At 42.7% G+C, this 17,868-nt stretch overlaps 1 protein-coding gene across 1 annotated transcript; it reads left to right on the top strand.

The window, feature by feature from the left end:
- Nucleotides 1-4,917: 4,917 nt before the first annotated feature.
- Nucleotides 4,918-17,653, top strand: STXBP6 (syntaxin binding protein 6; the record flags this gene model as incomplete). Its single annotated transcript, XM_018574704.1, has 4 exons — nt 4,918-5,048; nt 10,260-10,425; nt 13,355-13,512; nt 17,015-17,653. Coding segments are annotated over 4 exons (479 nt in total), but the record flags the coding sequence as incomplete, so codon positions are not given.
- Nucleotides 17,654-17,868: the final 215 nt, after the last annotated feature.

Genomic DNA, 17,868 nt, shown 5'->3' with positions numbered 1-17,868 from the left:
AAGGATACTCATAGATTTGTACTAAATCACCTGCTCACTGAACATACAAGCGTCATGGCCACATCTCCTATAAAGTACCTGGTTCCCCACTTCCCCATGTACAGTGACGAGCAGTGTGTTTCTGTTTTACATGTACCTGTGCTCGCCCAGTATGTTCTGTAATTGTTTAACTTGTTTGAGGACAAGGAAATCCGTGTAGTCCGTGTGTGATGAGGGAATAGAGCCAATTCAGGAAATGTCATAGTTCCTGTTGTGAAGTGGTATTCTTCTGCCTTGACGATAACCTGTACCTAATTTCCCCAGAGCGCTCCAACATGTGCAGAATAGATCGACTAAGCTGATGTGTTCAAAAGCTTCCAAATACTGATTTTACTATCATACATTTACACTGTACATTATTCATCCTTGGGCAGTGTCAGGTTAGATTAGATTAAACTGAACTGAACTCACCGGCCCAAGTGGCTCCGTCGGCTAACGAAGGGAAGCAAATACCGGACTCACAAGAACAATACAGCAAATGACACTACTGTACGTACAGGGACTCACACTCCACATGCAGGTACTGGCACTACCGACACAGGCACTGGCACTGCAAATACAGGACTCACAAGGACAATACCGCCAATGGCACTACTGTACGTACAGGGACTGGCACTGCAAATACAGGACTGACAACACAGCCAATGGTACTGCTTTTACAGGGACTGGCACTGCACATACAGGGTCTGACATTGCAAATACAGGACTCACAAGGACAATGCAGCCAATGGCACTGCTGTACATACAGGGACTGGCATTGCACATACAGGGCTCTGGCACTGCAAAGACAGGACTTAAAACACAGCCAATGGCACTACACATTTAAGGACTGGCTTTGCAAATACAGGACTCACAAGAACAATATAACCAATGGCACTGCATGTGCAGGGACTGGCACTGCAAACACAGGACTCACACTGACAATACAGCCAATGGCACTGCAGATACAGGACTGACACTGACAATACAGCCATTAGCACTGCACAAGCAAGAACTGGCACTAACAATACAGGGACTGGCACTGCAAACACAGGACTCACACTGACAATACAGCCAATGGCACTGCAAATACAAGGACTGGCACTGCACATACAGAGACTGACACTGCAAGTACAGGCCAGACACTGACAATCGAGCAAATGGCACTGTAAATACAGACTGACACTGACAATATAGCCAATAACACCGGCCCAAATGGCTCCGTCGGCTAACGGAGGGAAGGGGAGAGGAGTCCGATGACGTCACGGACATCGACGTCACCGGACTCCTCCCCCCTTCCCTTTGTTAGCTGCCACTGACATCGACGTCACCGGACTCCTCCCCTTCTTTAGCTGACGGAGCCACTTGGGGAAGCGGGAGGAGTCCGGTGACGTCTATGTCCGTGACGTCACCGGATCTCCATCGGGACTCCCGGAAGCCAGCGGAGAGGTGAGTGTTTGTTTTCATTAGCGATCAAAAGAATTTTAATCGATCAAAAAGTTTGACAATTAATTTCCGCAGCCCTAATATATATATATATATAATCTCTTCAGTTTACTTTTCAGCCCCTGATCAAGCATACTATAACTGTCAGAAGAGTGCCCGAAATCCTTATCTCTCTAGTTTTTTTGCAGGTCAGCGACTTAAAGCAGTGTGGCAGTGGCAGCCTTCAAATTTCTGTAGTGTGTTAAATACCACCAAAAGAAAGCTCTATCTGTCCCCAAAAAAGGGTATAAAATTCATTTCAGTACAGCGCTACATGACGGAATAAATGCCAGTCAAACTACCGCAGCGCTGAATACTGAAAAATGGCCTGGATGGGAAGCGGGTTTAACACCGCGGATGTCAACTGGTTAAAGGAGATCTTCACAAACTTCTAATAAAAAGCGCCTGGGATGTGAATGTATAAGGGCTTGTTCACACCATGTCTGGACCATGTTCAGACCAGAACAGTTTGTTCCCGGACCAAAAAAGCATCTTAATGTATCCCTATGGTATTTCTGGGCTTTGTTCACACCAGCGCAGTCCGTTCCAGGCCAGACTTAAAAAAAATGCTGCTTGTCTCATTTTCTCTGGTCTGGAATGCACTGGGACACATGGAAATGTATCAAAAACACATACAAAGCCCATTTTAAGCTAAACAAAATTTACAACAAAAATGCACTGCGTTTACAGATCTGCTTTAGATTTTGGTGTGAACAAGCCCCAATGCAAGATAATTTTTTTCCTGTGATGTCCTTCACTAGATATCCAGTTGTAAAAAAAACTCCCCAGTTTTTTGTCCCTCTGCTCTGCATTGTTTGAATTTAAGTAGCTGACCTCAGTCTTTTGTGGGGCCAACTACTTCAGAATGTGTACAGGAACCAGAGACTGCAGCCAACAATAGTAGAACTTCTGTCAGATGAGTTTTCACAGTAGGATATGCAGGGAAGGACTTCACATGCAATAGTGCGTATTCCAGATTGCGCTCACCTCTTAGGTTAGTTTAATGCGCATTAAAGCTGAACTGCAGGCAGATTCACAACTCAACATTCAATGCAGTTGTATATACATAAATGTATTTTTACATTCATTTAGTATAAGTACCTAAATATGTCTTGTTATTAATCTGTCATTCTTTACACAGCAACTTTTAGGCTAGGAGGAGAAACATTAGAAGCAATTTAGGCTTTGCTGAATGCAAATGTATTAACAGGAGATGAGGGCAGCAGGAGCAGGGTTGATGACTTGTCAGTGTTGCTGTTCCTTTATTGTACAATCAGCAGGTCGTGGGCCGGTATGTGACTCCATTGTGACCTTTTAGGGCCCATTCACACCACATGCAGGTCATCTCCGGACACAAAATGCTTCCTAATGTATCCCTATGCTATTTCTGGCCTCTGTTCACACTAGCGCAGTCCGTTCCAGACCAGAAAAATACTGCATGTTTCATTTTGTCTGGTCTGGAATGCCCTCGAACTTCGGCAGATTCACACCATTTTCTGGATCAGATCTGGTCCCGAAAATGATGTGAACCTGCCCTTAGGGCCTGTTCACACGACGTCCGTTTTCTGTGCTGACCTGATCCGTACACTCCTGCACTAAAAATGCATCCCAATGTATCCCTATGTGTTTTATGGGCTACAGTTCTCACGTGCGCAGTCAGTTCAGGTTACGATAGAAAAATACTGCATGTCACATTTTGTCCGGTCAGGAAACGGTCCAGAAACGCAAAACGCGTCAAACGCATAAAAAACGCACTGCAGCTGACATACTGACAGCCCCACTCCAGCAAAACTGGAACGCATCAAAAACACATAGCACCACGTCTGCAGATGCGGACCTGATCAGGACCTGAAACTCATGTGAACAGGCCCTTAAAGAGGAACTCAAACCAAAACATGTTTTTCTTATTTTAGATAGAGTAAGGGAGGATTATTACTTTTTTTTTTTTTGGTCATTTGTGTTACATTGGGGAGATTTCCTTTTACTTCCTTTCCAGTGGCCACAACAGGAAGTGAGAGGAAATCTCGCTGAAGCAAGGGAAATCCCTGTTACCTGGGTAACTAGTGTACCCATTTGAAGATTTGACTATGCCAAATTTGGGATTTTCTTTAATTTTTATTCTCGGTGTTAACGATCACCAGATCAAATAGAGGGTACACAGAGGATTACCCGGTACACAGACACGCTATACAAACCTGAAAAGCGCTCAAATACCTCTCCCATCTATCCAAAACTTAAAAAAAAAAGTTTTGGCCTCAGTTGTAGTTTAACTCCAGCACAAAAAATTGATGCCCCCTTCCTGGTTGCACAATCTGACAGTGGTGTATAAATCACAAACATAGCCAGGCAGAATTACAAATCCTTGGGCAGGTAGGGTAGTTTGTATGTTTTTTTTCAAGTGTATGTTTAGCGGTTTTCCTGAATTTTATCTTTCAAATGTTATCTTTTAAAAATGTTTTAACTAGTATTACATTTGGATATTTTATGCTTTGATCATTTCCAGTTGTATGTGATATTGCGATTTGATGCATATTCCCATGCTGTAAAATGGGAATGTTGGCAAAGTAAGGTTTTATTTTCTATACTGCCCTAAAAAGATTGAATCAGGTCAGTCTCTAGGTAAATAGTACAGCTTTTCTGGTTGGCTTTTACGGCCTATTTACAACATATGCATAGTGCAGCAGGGGTCAGCCTTACCCAACACTGTGCCAACGCATAGAGAAGGCAGTTTGCCTCGTGTCCTGTTCAGTTCACAGCACCACCCTGCAGTGGTGTGCACTGAAAGATAGGAAATGCTGCATTGTTTTGCAGCACATTGCAATGCCCTACATTGCATCACAACGGTGATAAATAGGTAAACATTGTGATGCCTCATTATAAGGCATCACACTGCTCCTTTACCATGTACACCCAACAGCCACTGTGTAAAGCACATTGCATCACAACGGTCATTTCCATTAAGTTGCAAAAATAGGTAAACATTTTGATGTGTCATTATAAGGCATCGCACTGCTCCTTTACAGTGTATACTAACAGCCACTGTGTAAAGCACATTGCAGGGGTGAATGGGCCCTTAGGCAACATACTTTTTTTTTTTAAATTCTTTAACTTTTCAGGTTATAAATCAAAACAATGGCGACACAGACTTTAGGCTGTAGAAGTATAAAGCAATAAACTGAATGCAAATGCATGAGCATAGGTAGTATACATTTAATACCTGAGTTGGCAACCGAAGGTTGCCTTTTTCAGGCAACATACTTTTAATGTGGGTAAAAAAAAAAAGTTCAGATATAGATTTATTTTTTTCCCTAAATAATCCTCAATATCATATTATTGTGATATATATGCAGAAGACATTTGCCAGTAGACACTTGTATTGACCGTCTACTAATCAGTTTGTCTTTTTATTTGTAGTGACAAACAAGAAGCCATCCCAAGTCTTCATCACCAAGGTTAAACAGTTTGAAGGTGCATCCTGCTTTGTGAGAAGATCTCAGTGGACTCTAGACCAGCTTAGACAAGTAAATGGTATTGACCCTAATCAAGTAAGTAAAAGAAGAAAAAAAGTTTTGCTTACAGACTTTTTCTTTTTTTAATTTATTTAAATTTAGGTCTTACTATGGTTACTAGGCCTGTTTCTGCATGAAACTTTGTTTACTGCCAGAAGTTGATTGCTAAGATGCAACTCTTCACACCCACGCTGCAGCAGTGGAAGGCAGGGATCATTAAATGAATCCCTCCAATGCAAGAAACTAATGTATGAACATAGGGGTTGTCCAAACACATTAGGCTAGTCCTGCCACTAGCTGCCCTCTTAGCAAGGAAGGCATGTATGACTGCATTTCAGGCTCTGGTATGCAGCCAATCTCCTTGGCATACTTGAGAATCTGATTTCACCACAGCTATTTAAACCCCATAGTGCTTTAAAATCTCAACCTGCACATTGCAGTAAATTTGGTAATATGCAGCTGCTTTAGTTGGAATAAACACACAAAAAGCCTTGTAGATTTGAAAACTTGTTTAAAGGAGAACTATGGGGTTAAGGCTTTTCCCCATAGTTCTCCTTAGGGTAACGGGAGGACACAAACTAGCGTCCTCCCATCACCCTAAGCTCTGTATATCGCGAGCTACTGCTCGCGGTATGCTGAGACGCCGCATCTGAAGCGGATCCCGACAATTATGTCTGGATCAGCCCAGCTGCGTGAGTGACAGCTGGCTCTGCCTATCTAGAGGCAGAGCCAGCTGTACCCGCCCCCTCCCTCGTCCGTTCTGCCAGTCAGCGCTGGCGGATCGGAGCGGCGAAGGGGGACTCCAGCCCCTCCCCTGTCTCGGCAGAGAGCAGTGACAGGATCGAGAAGTGAGCAAGCGACGCTATGTGTTCGCTCACTTCCCGATCTACTGAGCCGACCTGTGACAGTCTCATTGTCACAGGTCGGCTAGAACTTTGAGGTGAGTGAAAAGCACTCACCTCATAGTTCTCCTTTTTAATAAATAAAAGTTGGTTCGTACTGTCACTAATTCCTATTTTGCTTAAATATGCTTTTTGGACTTGTTGCCCTTGGCTTTCATGCAGCTAAATATTCGGACATTGGCTTTTTGTTCAAGTTCTACCCTGCCAATGCATTTGTCATGACATAGACTAATGTTGTCTACACAGAGTCCTTAAGCTCCTTTATGTATCATGTATGTACCTCTACAATGACTGTGTACAGGTTTCTCTTTAATAAACTTTCCCTTGGAAAAAATATATTGGGCACACTAAAAAAAAGCTAGTCTTTGTGTGTACTTACTGGGGTTTGATTTATTGATTGATATTTGCAAAGTGTATTTTCAGATAGATTCACCTCATTCACTAAGATAAGTGAAAGTTCACTTTGCAAAGTGAACTTGCTCAACTACTTTAGTAAATCAACCTTGGGCTTTGCCAGTGTGAGTGGCCTAATTTTTCTTCAGGGTCACAGGAGGACATATAATAATGTCCTCCTCTGACCCAAAACTCAGCATATAGCAGGCTATTGCCCACTATATGCTGACAGCACAAAGCCGCACTGTAGCCAGGATGGATTACTACAATATTGTCAGGATCCACCCCGCTGGCTGATTAACAGTTGGCTCTGCCTCTCTAAATAAACTGTGAGGGGAGGGAGGGAATACGTGTGGGGAGCGGTGAATGACCGCCAACGCTCTCTGCAAGGAGAGTGTCGGGAGCTCAGCGATTGGCAGTATGTGTTCGCTGACTTCCCAATCAATAGAGCCGACCTGTGACAGCTTCAGTGTCACAGGTCGGCTTGAATTTTGGGGAAGAGTGTATTTGACTCGCCTGCATAATTCTCCTTTAAACTGAATTCTATAGAGCCATCCAGAACCTTAGCAGAAATCCCATGATTGTCCATGAATTTGATGATTTCTTGGGCCCTACTGGAGGGAGGAGTGTGAATAAATTCGAACACATCTACCTAAATCAGCTTTTCTTTTTAAAATTGTCAGGAACAAAGTGTTATGTGGCCATTGGTCTCAGTTTGCCTTTTTTGTCCAAATGCTGGGGAATGTTTATTTGGTACAAAAATGTATGCTAACATTTCTCTATCAAGAAAAAGGAATGCAACCCCTCCTTAGGAAAAGGGTTGGGAGTGACCGTGGTGTGCACTTTATTTCACATTTGCTGTTAAGTAGGACTTCTATAAATATACATATAAATATAAATATATAAAAGGCCTATGGAGAATCTGCACATACTGAATGCAGTCCTAGCATATATCACTGATCTATTGTAGGGCTTTGCCCCATCCTGAGAGTACCAACGGCAGGACCAAGGCAAGACTTGTTCTTGTGGATGCAGTCTCTGGTATTTTTAGCTGACAGTAGACAACTATCCTTTTTCCCTTCTTCTTACAAGAAGTTATGGCACCTGTAGTCAATTCTTTATGCCTCCTCTTGGCATTACGATTATATGCAGAGCTGTATTTTGGGACATTTGGGTTCTGTTATGTTGACCTTTTTATGTAGGTTGATTCTGGATTGCAGAATGGCTGTTGAAGTACATTGCTGTCACCTTTGCTTTTTTGGTTCTTTGATCTAAACCAGGGGCGCCCACTATTTTTCGTCTGGAGATCTACTTTTCAAATGACGAGCTCATTGAGATCTACCAACGAAAAAACACCTGCATTCAGGGGCGGGAGGGTGCGTGGCGGTGCATTGAAGTCAATGGCACCGCAGCCAGGCTCCGCAGGCAGGCCCCTCGCCCACAGTGCGATCGCCTGCATTAGTGCCTGTGCCCCCTCCCGCACCTGAACGCAGGGAGTCGGCCGGCTTACATTCCAGTGCGCCCTACAGGTCCCGGCGTCCTGTCCTCCCGTGGTGCTCGTGTGGCCGACGTTGCACATGGGGTGTCCTGCACCTTTCCATCTGCAGCGTCTGACACATTCAGCCGCACGAGCACCACGGGAGCATAGCCGTAGCCAGCTCCTTTTGCGCCTGAGGCAAGAAAAAAAACAACGTTTTTTTAATTTTATTTTTTTATTTTATTCTTATTTTTAAAAAAAATTTGTATCTTTTTTTTTTTTACTCTGCCGGCGGGGGGGGGGGGTCGGAGCCGCTGTGACAGAACGGACGAGCAGTGAGGGGAGAGAGAGGCGCCGGCTGTCAGATCCTGGCTGACAGAGAAGCGGCGGGAGGAGAGGACATGGGCGATCTACCAGTGATCGCTACGCGAACGACTGGTAGATCGCGATCGACCTTGTGGGCACCCCTGATCTAAATTGTTATTTGCATTTTCATTTTAAACCCATTATTTTGGTGTGACATAAAGTGATGGTCTCCGTTGTCGTTGTTCTCCCTTGGCATTTGGCTGGGAAAGTTTGCTTTATAAAAGTACCAATTAGACTATATTGTGAAATTGCGACTTGTTATGTTGACTAGGAGTTTTAACATACACTGGGGAGAAATGTTACGTTTTTCTGCTGTAAATGAAAAGTGATTTGTTCTTCCAGCCTTCTCTATATAAGTAGCATACGTTGGCTGCCTGGGCTCATCATGATTTCCTTCTGGCTAGGATTTACACCAAATGCTTTGGGGCTGCACTGATCGTCTTTTTCCAGCACAGCCCCAAAGCAAGACAGGGCAATTTGCCGTCTCGGGGATGTGCACAGTTCACACCACTGCAAGAGTTCTGCATGCGGTACTTTCTTTTTTCAGCACATCAGGCCATGCCACAGTACAGCTGCATCGCACTGCGCTGTGCCCATAGAACTTAATGCCACTTCTGACATTTAGATTGATTTCTAATAAAAAAGGGTAAATAGTGCGATGTGCCAGTATTGGCGTATCAGCACTGTGAACGCTAATGCACCCTGGCAGCTTTACACTGATGTAAATAGAGCTTTAAAGTGACACTAAACTCAGGAGTTCAATCTTAAAAATGCATTTAAGTACCTTAACTATTAACAAAAATGTATCTTTCTTGTGTATCACTCGGCTATAGATTCTCAAATCATCTCTGAATTGGTGCTGACACTGTCCTTCCTTCTGGAGGGTGGCTACTTTTGTTCCCTATGGTCCCTGTGAGTGTTGTAAAGTAGCCACTAATCCAAGATCACTTCCATGATGGACTCCTATCTCAATACAAATTAGTAAACTAAATGTGAGATTGTAGTCTCATCACAGGAGTTCCATGGGGAACAAAAGTAGCCACCCTCCAGAAGGAAGGACCATTTCAGCACCAATTCAGAGATGATTTGAGGATCTACAGCTGAGTGATACACAAGTAAGATACATATTTGTTAAAGGAGAACTATGGGGTTAAGGCTTTTCCCCATAGTTCTCATTAGGGTAACGGGAGGACACATACTAGCGTCCTCCCGTCACCCTAAGCTCAGTATACCGCGAGCCACAGCTCGCGGTATACTGAGACGCCACAGTATACCGCGAGCTACTGCTCGCGGTATACTGAGACGCTGAAGCGGATCCCGACAATTATGTCTGGATCCGCCGAGCTGCGTGAGTGACAGCTTGCTCTGCCTATCTAGAGGCAGAGCCAGCTGTACCTGCCCCGTCCGTTCCGCCAGTCAGCGCTGGCGGATCGGAGCGGGGAGGGGGGAATCCAGCCCCTCCCCTGTCACGGCAGAGGGCTGTGACCGGATCGAGAGGTGAGCAAACGCCGGTATGTGTTCGCTCACCTCTCGATCTACTGAGCCGACCTGTGACAGTCTCATTGTCACAGGTCGGCTAGAACTATGAGGTGAGTGAAAAGCACTCACCTCATAGTTCTCATTTTAATAGTTAAGGTACTTAAATGGATTTTAAAGATTGAACTCCTGAGTTTAGTGTTACTTTAATGCTGTTGAAGCACAGTCTTTAGTGAAGCCTTTCAGCAATATATCAGCTGCGTGTACAGGTCATAATCCTGTATCCAGCATTCTTGCTTATTCATGTGTGCACTGCATGGAAGTTTCAGTGTAAGTCATCCATGCAGTGCTTCCCCAGATGCCTGTATACACATAATCAAATACACTAGGGTCTTCCTTGTAAACAATAGTCGAGGCAGTTCACATTGCTTCATTGGTCTTATATGTTCTATCCATTGACTCAAGTTGCAATGTGGAATAGAATAGGTACAGTTTTTACATATACAGGTTATTTTTAGATTGTAGAGAAAACCATTCAACTCAATTTATTACTGTTGAGTTTTCTGTCATTTCAGGCAGCCATGTCATGTAATTTAATACATCGCCTACAACTTAATTTTGCTTTGTTTATAGGAATCTCCAGAATTTGACCTTCACTTTGACAATGGCTTTGATCAATGGGTAGCGAGTTCGGGTTCTGAGAAATATACCTTCTTCCAAATCCTGTATCACACATGCCAGAGATACCTCTCAGACCAAAAGCCTGAGTTCATTAACTGCCAATCCAGACTGTTCTCAGGTGAGTTCAGCAGACCACTTGGATGCATTCCTAAATAGATGTGGTGCAAAGGTAATGAGTAAGTACATGTAAGAAGCTTTTATTTTATATATAAAAAACAGTCCATCTAAAGCAGTATATAAGTTGTAGGTCTGTAGAAGTCTGGTGGTTGGAGTTGCAGTCGGCGGCAAAAGTCGCCGGGAGTCTGTTTAAACAGCCCCGATGCTGGCGACGTACACTGTACGTCGTCAGTCACGAAGGGGTTAATTTAATTTCTTGTGTGACTTAAGCAGTGAAACTTTCCCACCATGGATCCCAGGTCTATTCCCAGCCGCTTCTGAATCTCATGCCTCCATCTAAACAGTGGGTGTCCCTCACTTCCACTGTTGCTTTAACCATGATATAAAACAATCCATCAGGTAGGTCTCCCTGAGAATTAGAATTGGGGATGTACCACCTTTGGAACTGAAGAGAAGATAGGTGATTTCAACCCTTAGTGACTGTAGACATACACTGTATGTCCCCATCACGAAGTGCGGTGCCATTGACTTCAATGCACCGCCACGCCACCTCCCGCCCCTGAATGTAGGTGTTTTTTCGTTGGTAGATCTCATTGAGCTCGTCATTTGAAAAGTAGATATCCAGACGAAAATTTGTGGGCACCCTCTGGACTAAGGAAACATTCTGTTTTGGCATTAGCTGGTAGGGTGGTGTCCACTAGGTTTCTCACTTACATGTGGTGAGGGGCTCCAAGATTTATGTCTTTTATGAAAAAAAAAAAACTTGTTGTCTCTTATCCTGATATGTCCTGTTCTAAGAATTATAGGCATTGTAGAGCTGTGGATGGAAATCTCCATCCGTTGGTGCACATCTTACCCATCACTTACTGTATAATATAAATAAACAATGGGGGCAAATTGTGGAGCATCAGATGGTTCCCCAGTCTTAGACTTGGTTGTTGTTGTATGAGGCCCATTTTCATATGTTGGGTGGTCTTTTACTGGTAGAAAAAAAATAGGGGACTGAGCAGTATTTTTTCTGTCCCAATACCCAAGCCATTGAGGGGTATTGTAAATTTTGTCTTGAGGGTCAAATGATTGCACCCCACTAACAGTTCAAAATCAACTAGTACCCTTACATACAGTATAATTTAAGTTCCCTTTAAAGAGTGTTGCTGAGGATCTGGTTGGGCCACTGTTTAAATCTGCCATGGGGCACTAGCACATATTTGTAGTCCTCGACTATGCCACCCGGCATCCAGAAGCAATCACTCTCAGATATACGTATTTTAGGGTTATAGCAAAAGAGCGGTTACACATGTTTTTCCCGTGCCGGTATTCCTAAGGAAGTTTTGAAAAAGAACCAACTTTTATGTCAAAAGTAACCACAGAGCTGTGTTGATTTATGAAAATTACTGACCCACACATAATTTACCATGACATTGGGACTGAGCCAAATGTCAAAATAAAGTTAACACCTTATCAAGTACCTGAAGCTCATAAAAAAAACTTTTTTTGCAAAACATATTGCCAGGGACCACTTATGGGCAGTCGCACATCCCCACTGTATGTTGGCAAAATGTGCTCTGTCCTTCAGGTTTGAGCAGAGGTGGAGGAGGGTATGTGAGCCAATGACGGGCAGGGCTGTGGATGGTGTATTTGTGTTACCTAGCTTTCTCACCTACAAGTGTGGTGAGGGGCGGCAGGATTTGTCTGTTTTCTCAGATCTTAATAAATTCTAGGCTTTGGATGGAGTAAAGCCTTCAGCCCTAGGTTTTTTTGTCATGGGCCTCATTCACACGGGCCTCTTGCATTTATTCATTTAGACGCAGGATAAATGGATCTAGGAAGGAAAGTTGTGGTTTTGTTTTTTTTTTTTTGTTTATTTTTGTATTTTGCATCTACCTGTAAAATGTGCATGTATTTAACATATAAATCAACTGTATCTAAGTTATTTAAGAGTTGCATACACATACAGACGTTTCCCTCCAAATACCCCTTATTTACGTTCACTTGCATTTATACGCATTCAGAGTATCTAGTCTGCCCCATGACTAGAGATGTAACATTTCCGGAAATTTTGAAGCCATGAGAAAAAAAAATGTTTGGGTTTTTTTTCCAGAAAAAAAATAAAGTTTTGTAAAAATTCAGTGTGGAGTATTTTTAAAAATTTAAAGTAATTTGTGGCAAGCAAGGATGTGTTTTCTCATCCTTGTAGCATTTGGAAAATAATATTTCTTCTCACAATATTTGCAAATTGCAGCTTTGCTCTGAGCAGACATTGCACTGTGGAAATGTTTCCACACTCTAGATGTTGGTCTCACCACTTTGCTGAGAGGAGTAAATAAAAACAATTTACTGACCAGACTATAGGTAAACATTATACTGTGATGGTGTAGAACATTAACAGAAACTATCATCTACCATCATACCAACAATCACCCAACTGTAGGAAGTACAAGATAGAGCCCACAAGCTATCTAAATTGGAGCCTTTCCTCTGCAGTGCCCCTAGTGAGCGAAATGCATATTTATTTTTGGGTTTGAGAACTGCATTGAGAAGTACAGTGTTACTTGAATTGTATTCCAGGACATGCTTGTCTTCAGCTGAGAGAATGTGCAATAATTTAAGACTTTACATAAAGTCTCAAATCTTTCATTAAAGGAGAATTATGAGGCGAGTGATTTTCTCTGAGCCGACCTGTGACAATGATACTGTCACAGGTCGGCTCAGTAGATCGGAAGTGAGCGAACACATACCGGCGCACGCTCACTTCTCGATCTATCCGCGCAGAGAACCGTGACTGTCACTCACGGCTCCCTGCAGGGGAAAAAAAACAATAGGGTGCAATATAACATTTAAAATCATATGTTTCATTATAAAGCCAATATTTTTTTGTGTTTTTATAAATTACAATATATAGTTTATCCAGAATGTTCTTTGCATTACAGGAAACAGTATACTTCATTCTGCTGCAGACAGTGTAACTAGTGCTGTGCAGAAAGCTAGCCAAGCCCTTAATGAGCGCGGGGAACGACTGGGCCGAGCAGAGGAATCTACAGCAGACATGATGAACAGCGCCCAACAGTTTGCAGACACTGCGCACAAGGTGATCATAATTTGTCCATTCCCCCTTCCCCAGCCAAGACCCCACTGCAGTGACAATGAGCCGTGCAAATGATTATTTATAGCAGGTCAGTGATGGCTCCCTTGTGTTCTCCGCATTTCAGGAAACACTTGATAAAGCTTCTTGCGGTTCCTCTTAAAGGAGTATTGTCAGGATCCGCTTCAGCTGCGGCCTCTCAGTATACCGCAAGCTACAGCTCGCGGTATACTGAGCCTAGGGTGACGGGAGGACGCTAGTTTGTGTCCTCCCGTTACCCTAAGGAGAACTATGGGGAAAAGCCTTAACCCCATAGTTCTCCTTTTAACTTAAATTAATTCACAGTGGTGGACAGGAAGTTGTATTAATGGTTTACTGTCTGCGCTATAAAAGAGCATAGGGATATTGTCACACACTTGAGAATGATTACTTTCACAGCTCTTTCTATGACACAAACACAGGAGATTTAGGTTATAGGGAGGGAATTAAATGGGGTAACAGTAATGGATGGATATATATATCTATATATATAGATATATATCTATATATATATGGAGTTGGCCCACCCTTTGCAGCTATAACAGCTTCAACTCTTTTGGGAAGGTGTCCACAAGGTTTAGTAGTGTGTCTATGGGAATGTTTGACCATTTGTGAGGATAGGTACTGATGTTGGACGAGAAGGCCTGACTCGTAGTCTCCACTCTAATTCATCCCCTAGGTGTTCCATCGCGTTGAGGTCAGGACAATGTGCAGGCCAGTCACGTTCCACCACCCCAAGCTCGCTCATCCATGTCCTTATGGAGCTTGCTTTGTGCACTGGTGCGCAGTCATGTTGGAACAGGAAGGGGCCATCCCCAAACTGTTCCCACAAAGTTGAAATTGTCCAAAATGTCTGGGTATGCTGATGGCTTAAGAGTTCCCTTCACTGGAATTAAGGAGCCAAGCCCAACCCCTGAAAAACAACCCCACAACATAATCTCTTCACCAAACTTTACACTTGGCACAATGCAGTCAGGCAAGTAGCGTTCTCCTGGCAACCGCCAAACCCAGACACGTCCATCGGATTGCCAGACAGAGAAGCGTGATTCGTCACTCCAGAGAACATGTCTCCACTTCTCTAGAGTCCAGTGCTGCATCCAACGCTTTGCATTGCACTTGGTGATGTAAGGCTTGGATGAAGCTGCTCGGCCATGGAAACCCATTCCATGAAGCTCTCTACGCACTGTTGTGCCAATCTGAAGGCCACATGAAGTTTGGAGGTCTGTTGCTATTGACTCTGCAGACAGTTGGCGACTTTTGTGCGCTTCAGCATGCGCTGACCCCGCTCTGTCATTTTACATGGCCTACCACTTTATGGCTGAGTTGCTGTTGTTCCCAGTTGCTTCCACTTTGTTATAATACCACTAACAGTTGACTGTGGAATGTTTAGTAGCAAGGAGATTTCACGGAACACCTGAATCCAATGATTTGGAGGGGTGTCCCAATACTTTTGGCAATATAGTGTACAACACGCGCACACACTAATTTTGCCATGTAGACCTATAGTTACATATTCTTCATAGCAACAACATTTCTAAAACATTATGTTGATACACAAACATTTACATATCAAAAAATCTTTCAAAGAAGAACTCCAGGTAAAACTGTTCTTAACCCATGCAGTGGGGCTACCCCTGCAACACAAGGGTTACGTGTTAATTTTTTTGTCCAGGTGCTAAAATAAAAAAGTTTTACTCACCCGAATGGCAGAGCCGAAGAACCCTCTCTGCCTCTACTCCAGCAATGGTATGTCCCTTGTTGTCTTCATGTCCTATACTAGAACATGATGACTCACGAGACCATAAACTGCTGGAGAGGAGGGGGAGGGAGGCTCCAAGAACCAATCAAAGCGCAAGCCACCTCCCAGGTTCAGGTGAGTATAACTTTATTTTTGCACCTAGACAAAAATTAGCACTAAACCCATGCAGTGTGGTGTTAGCCCCGTGGCAAGGGTTAAGAACAGTTTTGTCTGGAGTTCTTCTATAAAGATTAGATTCACTTTTAAAGGTAGTATGTTTATCTTTCAACAGATTTTTTGTAATAGGAATAGATATTCTAACCTGCAGCATTAGTGAACTGAAATGCTGGTAAGTGATAAGAAATGTTATTCTTATCTATCTCCTGGGATGGTACCATTTTACACTGCGACAATCTGCCTGCCACATTATAGTTTATCGCTGTACTCCAAGCAAACTGCTTGTAATATATAAAAGTTGTAATATATAAATGGGGACAGTTTTATCTACTCGGAGGATTTGTATTTCTGTCCAGGCAGTCCCTGACCTGAACATATTGGTTGGATTCGATGGACTTATGTCTTTATTCAACCTCAAATACTATGTAACTATGTAACATAGCCATGCCACACAACCAGGTTGGCGACCTGACTTTTCTCTTCTGCAGTTAAGCAATACATGTAGGTTGCCTACATGCCCCCTGACTGGACAGTGAAGAAGCAGGAGCACACTGATTAGCTCATCGCTGTGTGGTTTCCTTCTGTCAGAATGAACTTAGCCCATGTGCAACAGTGTCTGACTGACTGGATCCTAGTGCTGTCCTTCCCTCTTCCATCCCAAATGTTGAACTACAAGAGGCAGTGATCAAGATGATTTCAGGTTTTTACACTGCTCATTGCCCTGTTTAAAGAGCAGCCTACAGTTTATTCTTCTAACTTTACATTTTCAGGAATTACTGTAACAGTTTCCAGGAAATACTCTTTAATATGACATTACAGCACGTTTGCGTTTTCCATATTGTTCATTATTCTTTTTCATAAACTGGTATGTGGGTTTCTCCATCAACCTGCTATCTTTATATCAAATCATTACATTTATCTCTATATGCTATACAACCATTGAGAGTGCTTTATTTTCTTTTTAGTAATTCCACACACTAATAATGTATATTATGGCTCATCCATATGTGCCCATATATAGGCATACACTGCAAAATATGCCTGGTAGCCCCAGCTGCTGCATTTTTCATTTGTCCATAGGATTGTACAGACAAAAACACATTGCAAACAGATATATGCGTGTAAATGCCGTCACCAGCATTTGCACAAGCTTAAGTTCCTGAACACTTCGTTTATGAAAGTTGCTGGGGCTCCCGGGCGCAACAAATACAAGCATATTTTACGCTGTATGCCTATACACCTGTATTTGCACCCATATTTATAAGCCCTAAGGTGGATCATTCTTAAATGTGCATCTAAAAAGACATAAGTTTCCCCCTTTAAATAGGTGCGTATTCTCTTTTTGTACCTTTTCATTAGAGTATTCCTGTAACATTGTTATGCTGTAAAACATAATTCATAATTAGAAAAATGTGATCAAAATGCTGCTCTTCTCTTTCTGCAGATTTTTGGTATTGGTCTCTTGCCTTCTTTTGAATCAAACCAATTTATTTGTAATAACATTTGTTCTTTACCTGCAGCCTAACTTATGTAGTATTTTTATTCTATCCACAGCTTGCCATGAAACATAAGTGCTGACACTCTTGAGTGGGAGATCAATGTAACAATACCCCTGCCGAACTGTATATGCCAAAACCTCAGCACAAGGTTATAACTAAGTATATAAATCTCTTTATTTTGAATGGGACACCTATTTACCTCTTCCTGCCACTCCCATCGTGCTTTTCAGGCACAAGTGGTGAGGATGCAAGGGTACAGAATTACTCTGGGAGGAGTTAGTTCTGGACATAATATGCAGGGTACAGCTTCCAGCAGCTTCTATGACTCCACAACTGCACGGACATCAATCAGTGACCAGAGGAAGGATTGCAATCCAAGACAGCAGAGTAAATTGGATGGAAGAAGCAGGACACACAATGTTTACTGTAATAACCAGATATAAGTTGGCGAGCCACAAGCCTGTGTTGATGTGAATAATGCCTCAATGCTACTAAAGGAACTCTAACTGGCTGGTTAGTGGGTGAATGGTGCTCTTCTAAGAACTGTTTCACGCTATTTAATGACAGGTCTCGCCCTGACCTCTGAGTTTCCACCGCAATATGAAGTAGTTCTGTACAGACAAGCACTTACAAATGGCTTGCATTGCTTATGTGTGTGTGTGTCTGAACATTTTTTTTAATTAAACTTTTCTTGGCAAATTTTATCTTTTGTTGTATGGTTTTTTTTTTTTAAGTTGAGATCAGCATTTCCACAGCCCTGGCATATTTTTAACACTTTCATCTGTTTAGTTTTGAGCCATGTTGCATAATGATATTCTAAGCAATAAAATGGTTTATTATACCTTCAGAAGCTTTTACCTTGGCTTTGTCTTTCAGAGAATTGGTAAAATGTAGTTGTGGCATAAATGT

Source organism: Nanorana parkeri, unplaced genomic scaffold, assembly GCF_000935625.1.
Source record: "Nanorana parkeri isolate BGI_ZX_2015 unplaced genomic scaffold, ASM93562v1 scaffold3173, whole genome shotgun sequence".
In the NCBI taxonomy this organism is placed as follows: domain Eukaryota; kingdom Metazoa; phylum Chordata; class Amphibia; order Anura; family Dicroglossidae; genus Nanorana; species Nanorana parkeri.
The sequence above is the reverse complement of the archived record's forward strand: the minus strand, read 5'-3'. Positions and strand labels throughout refer to the sequence as shown.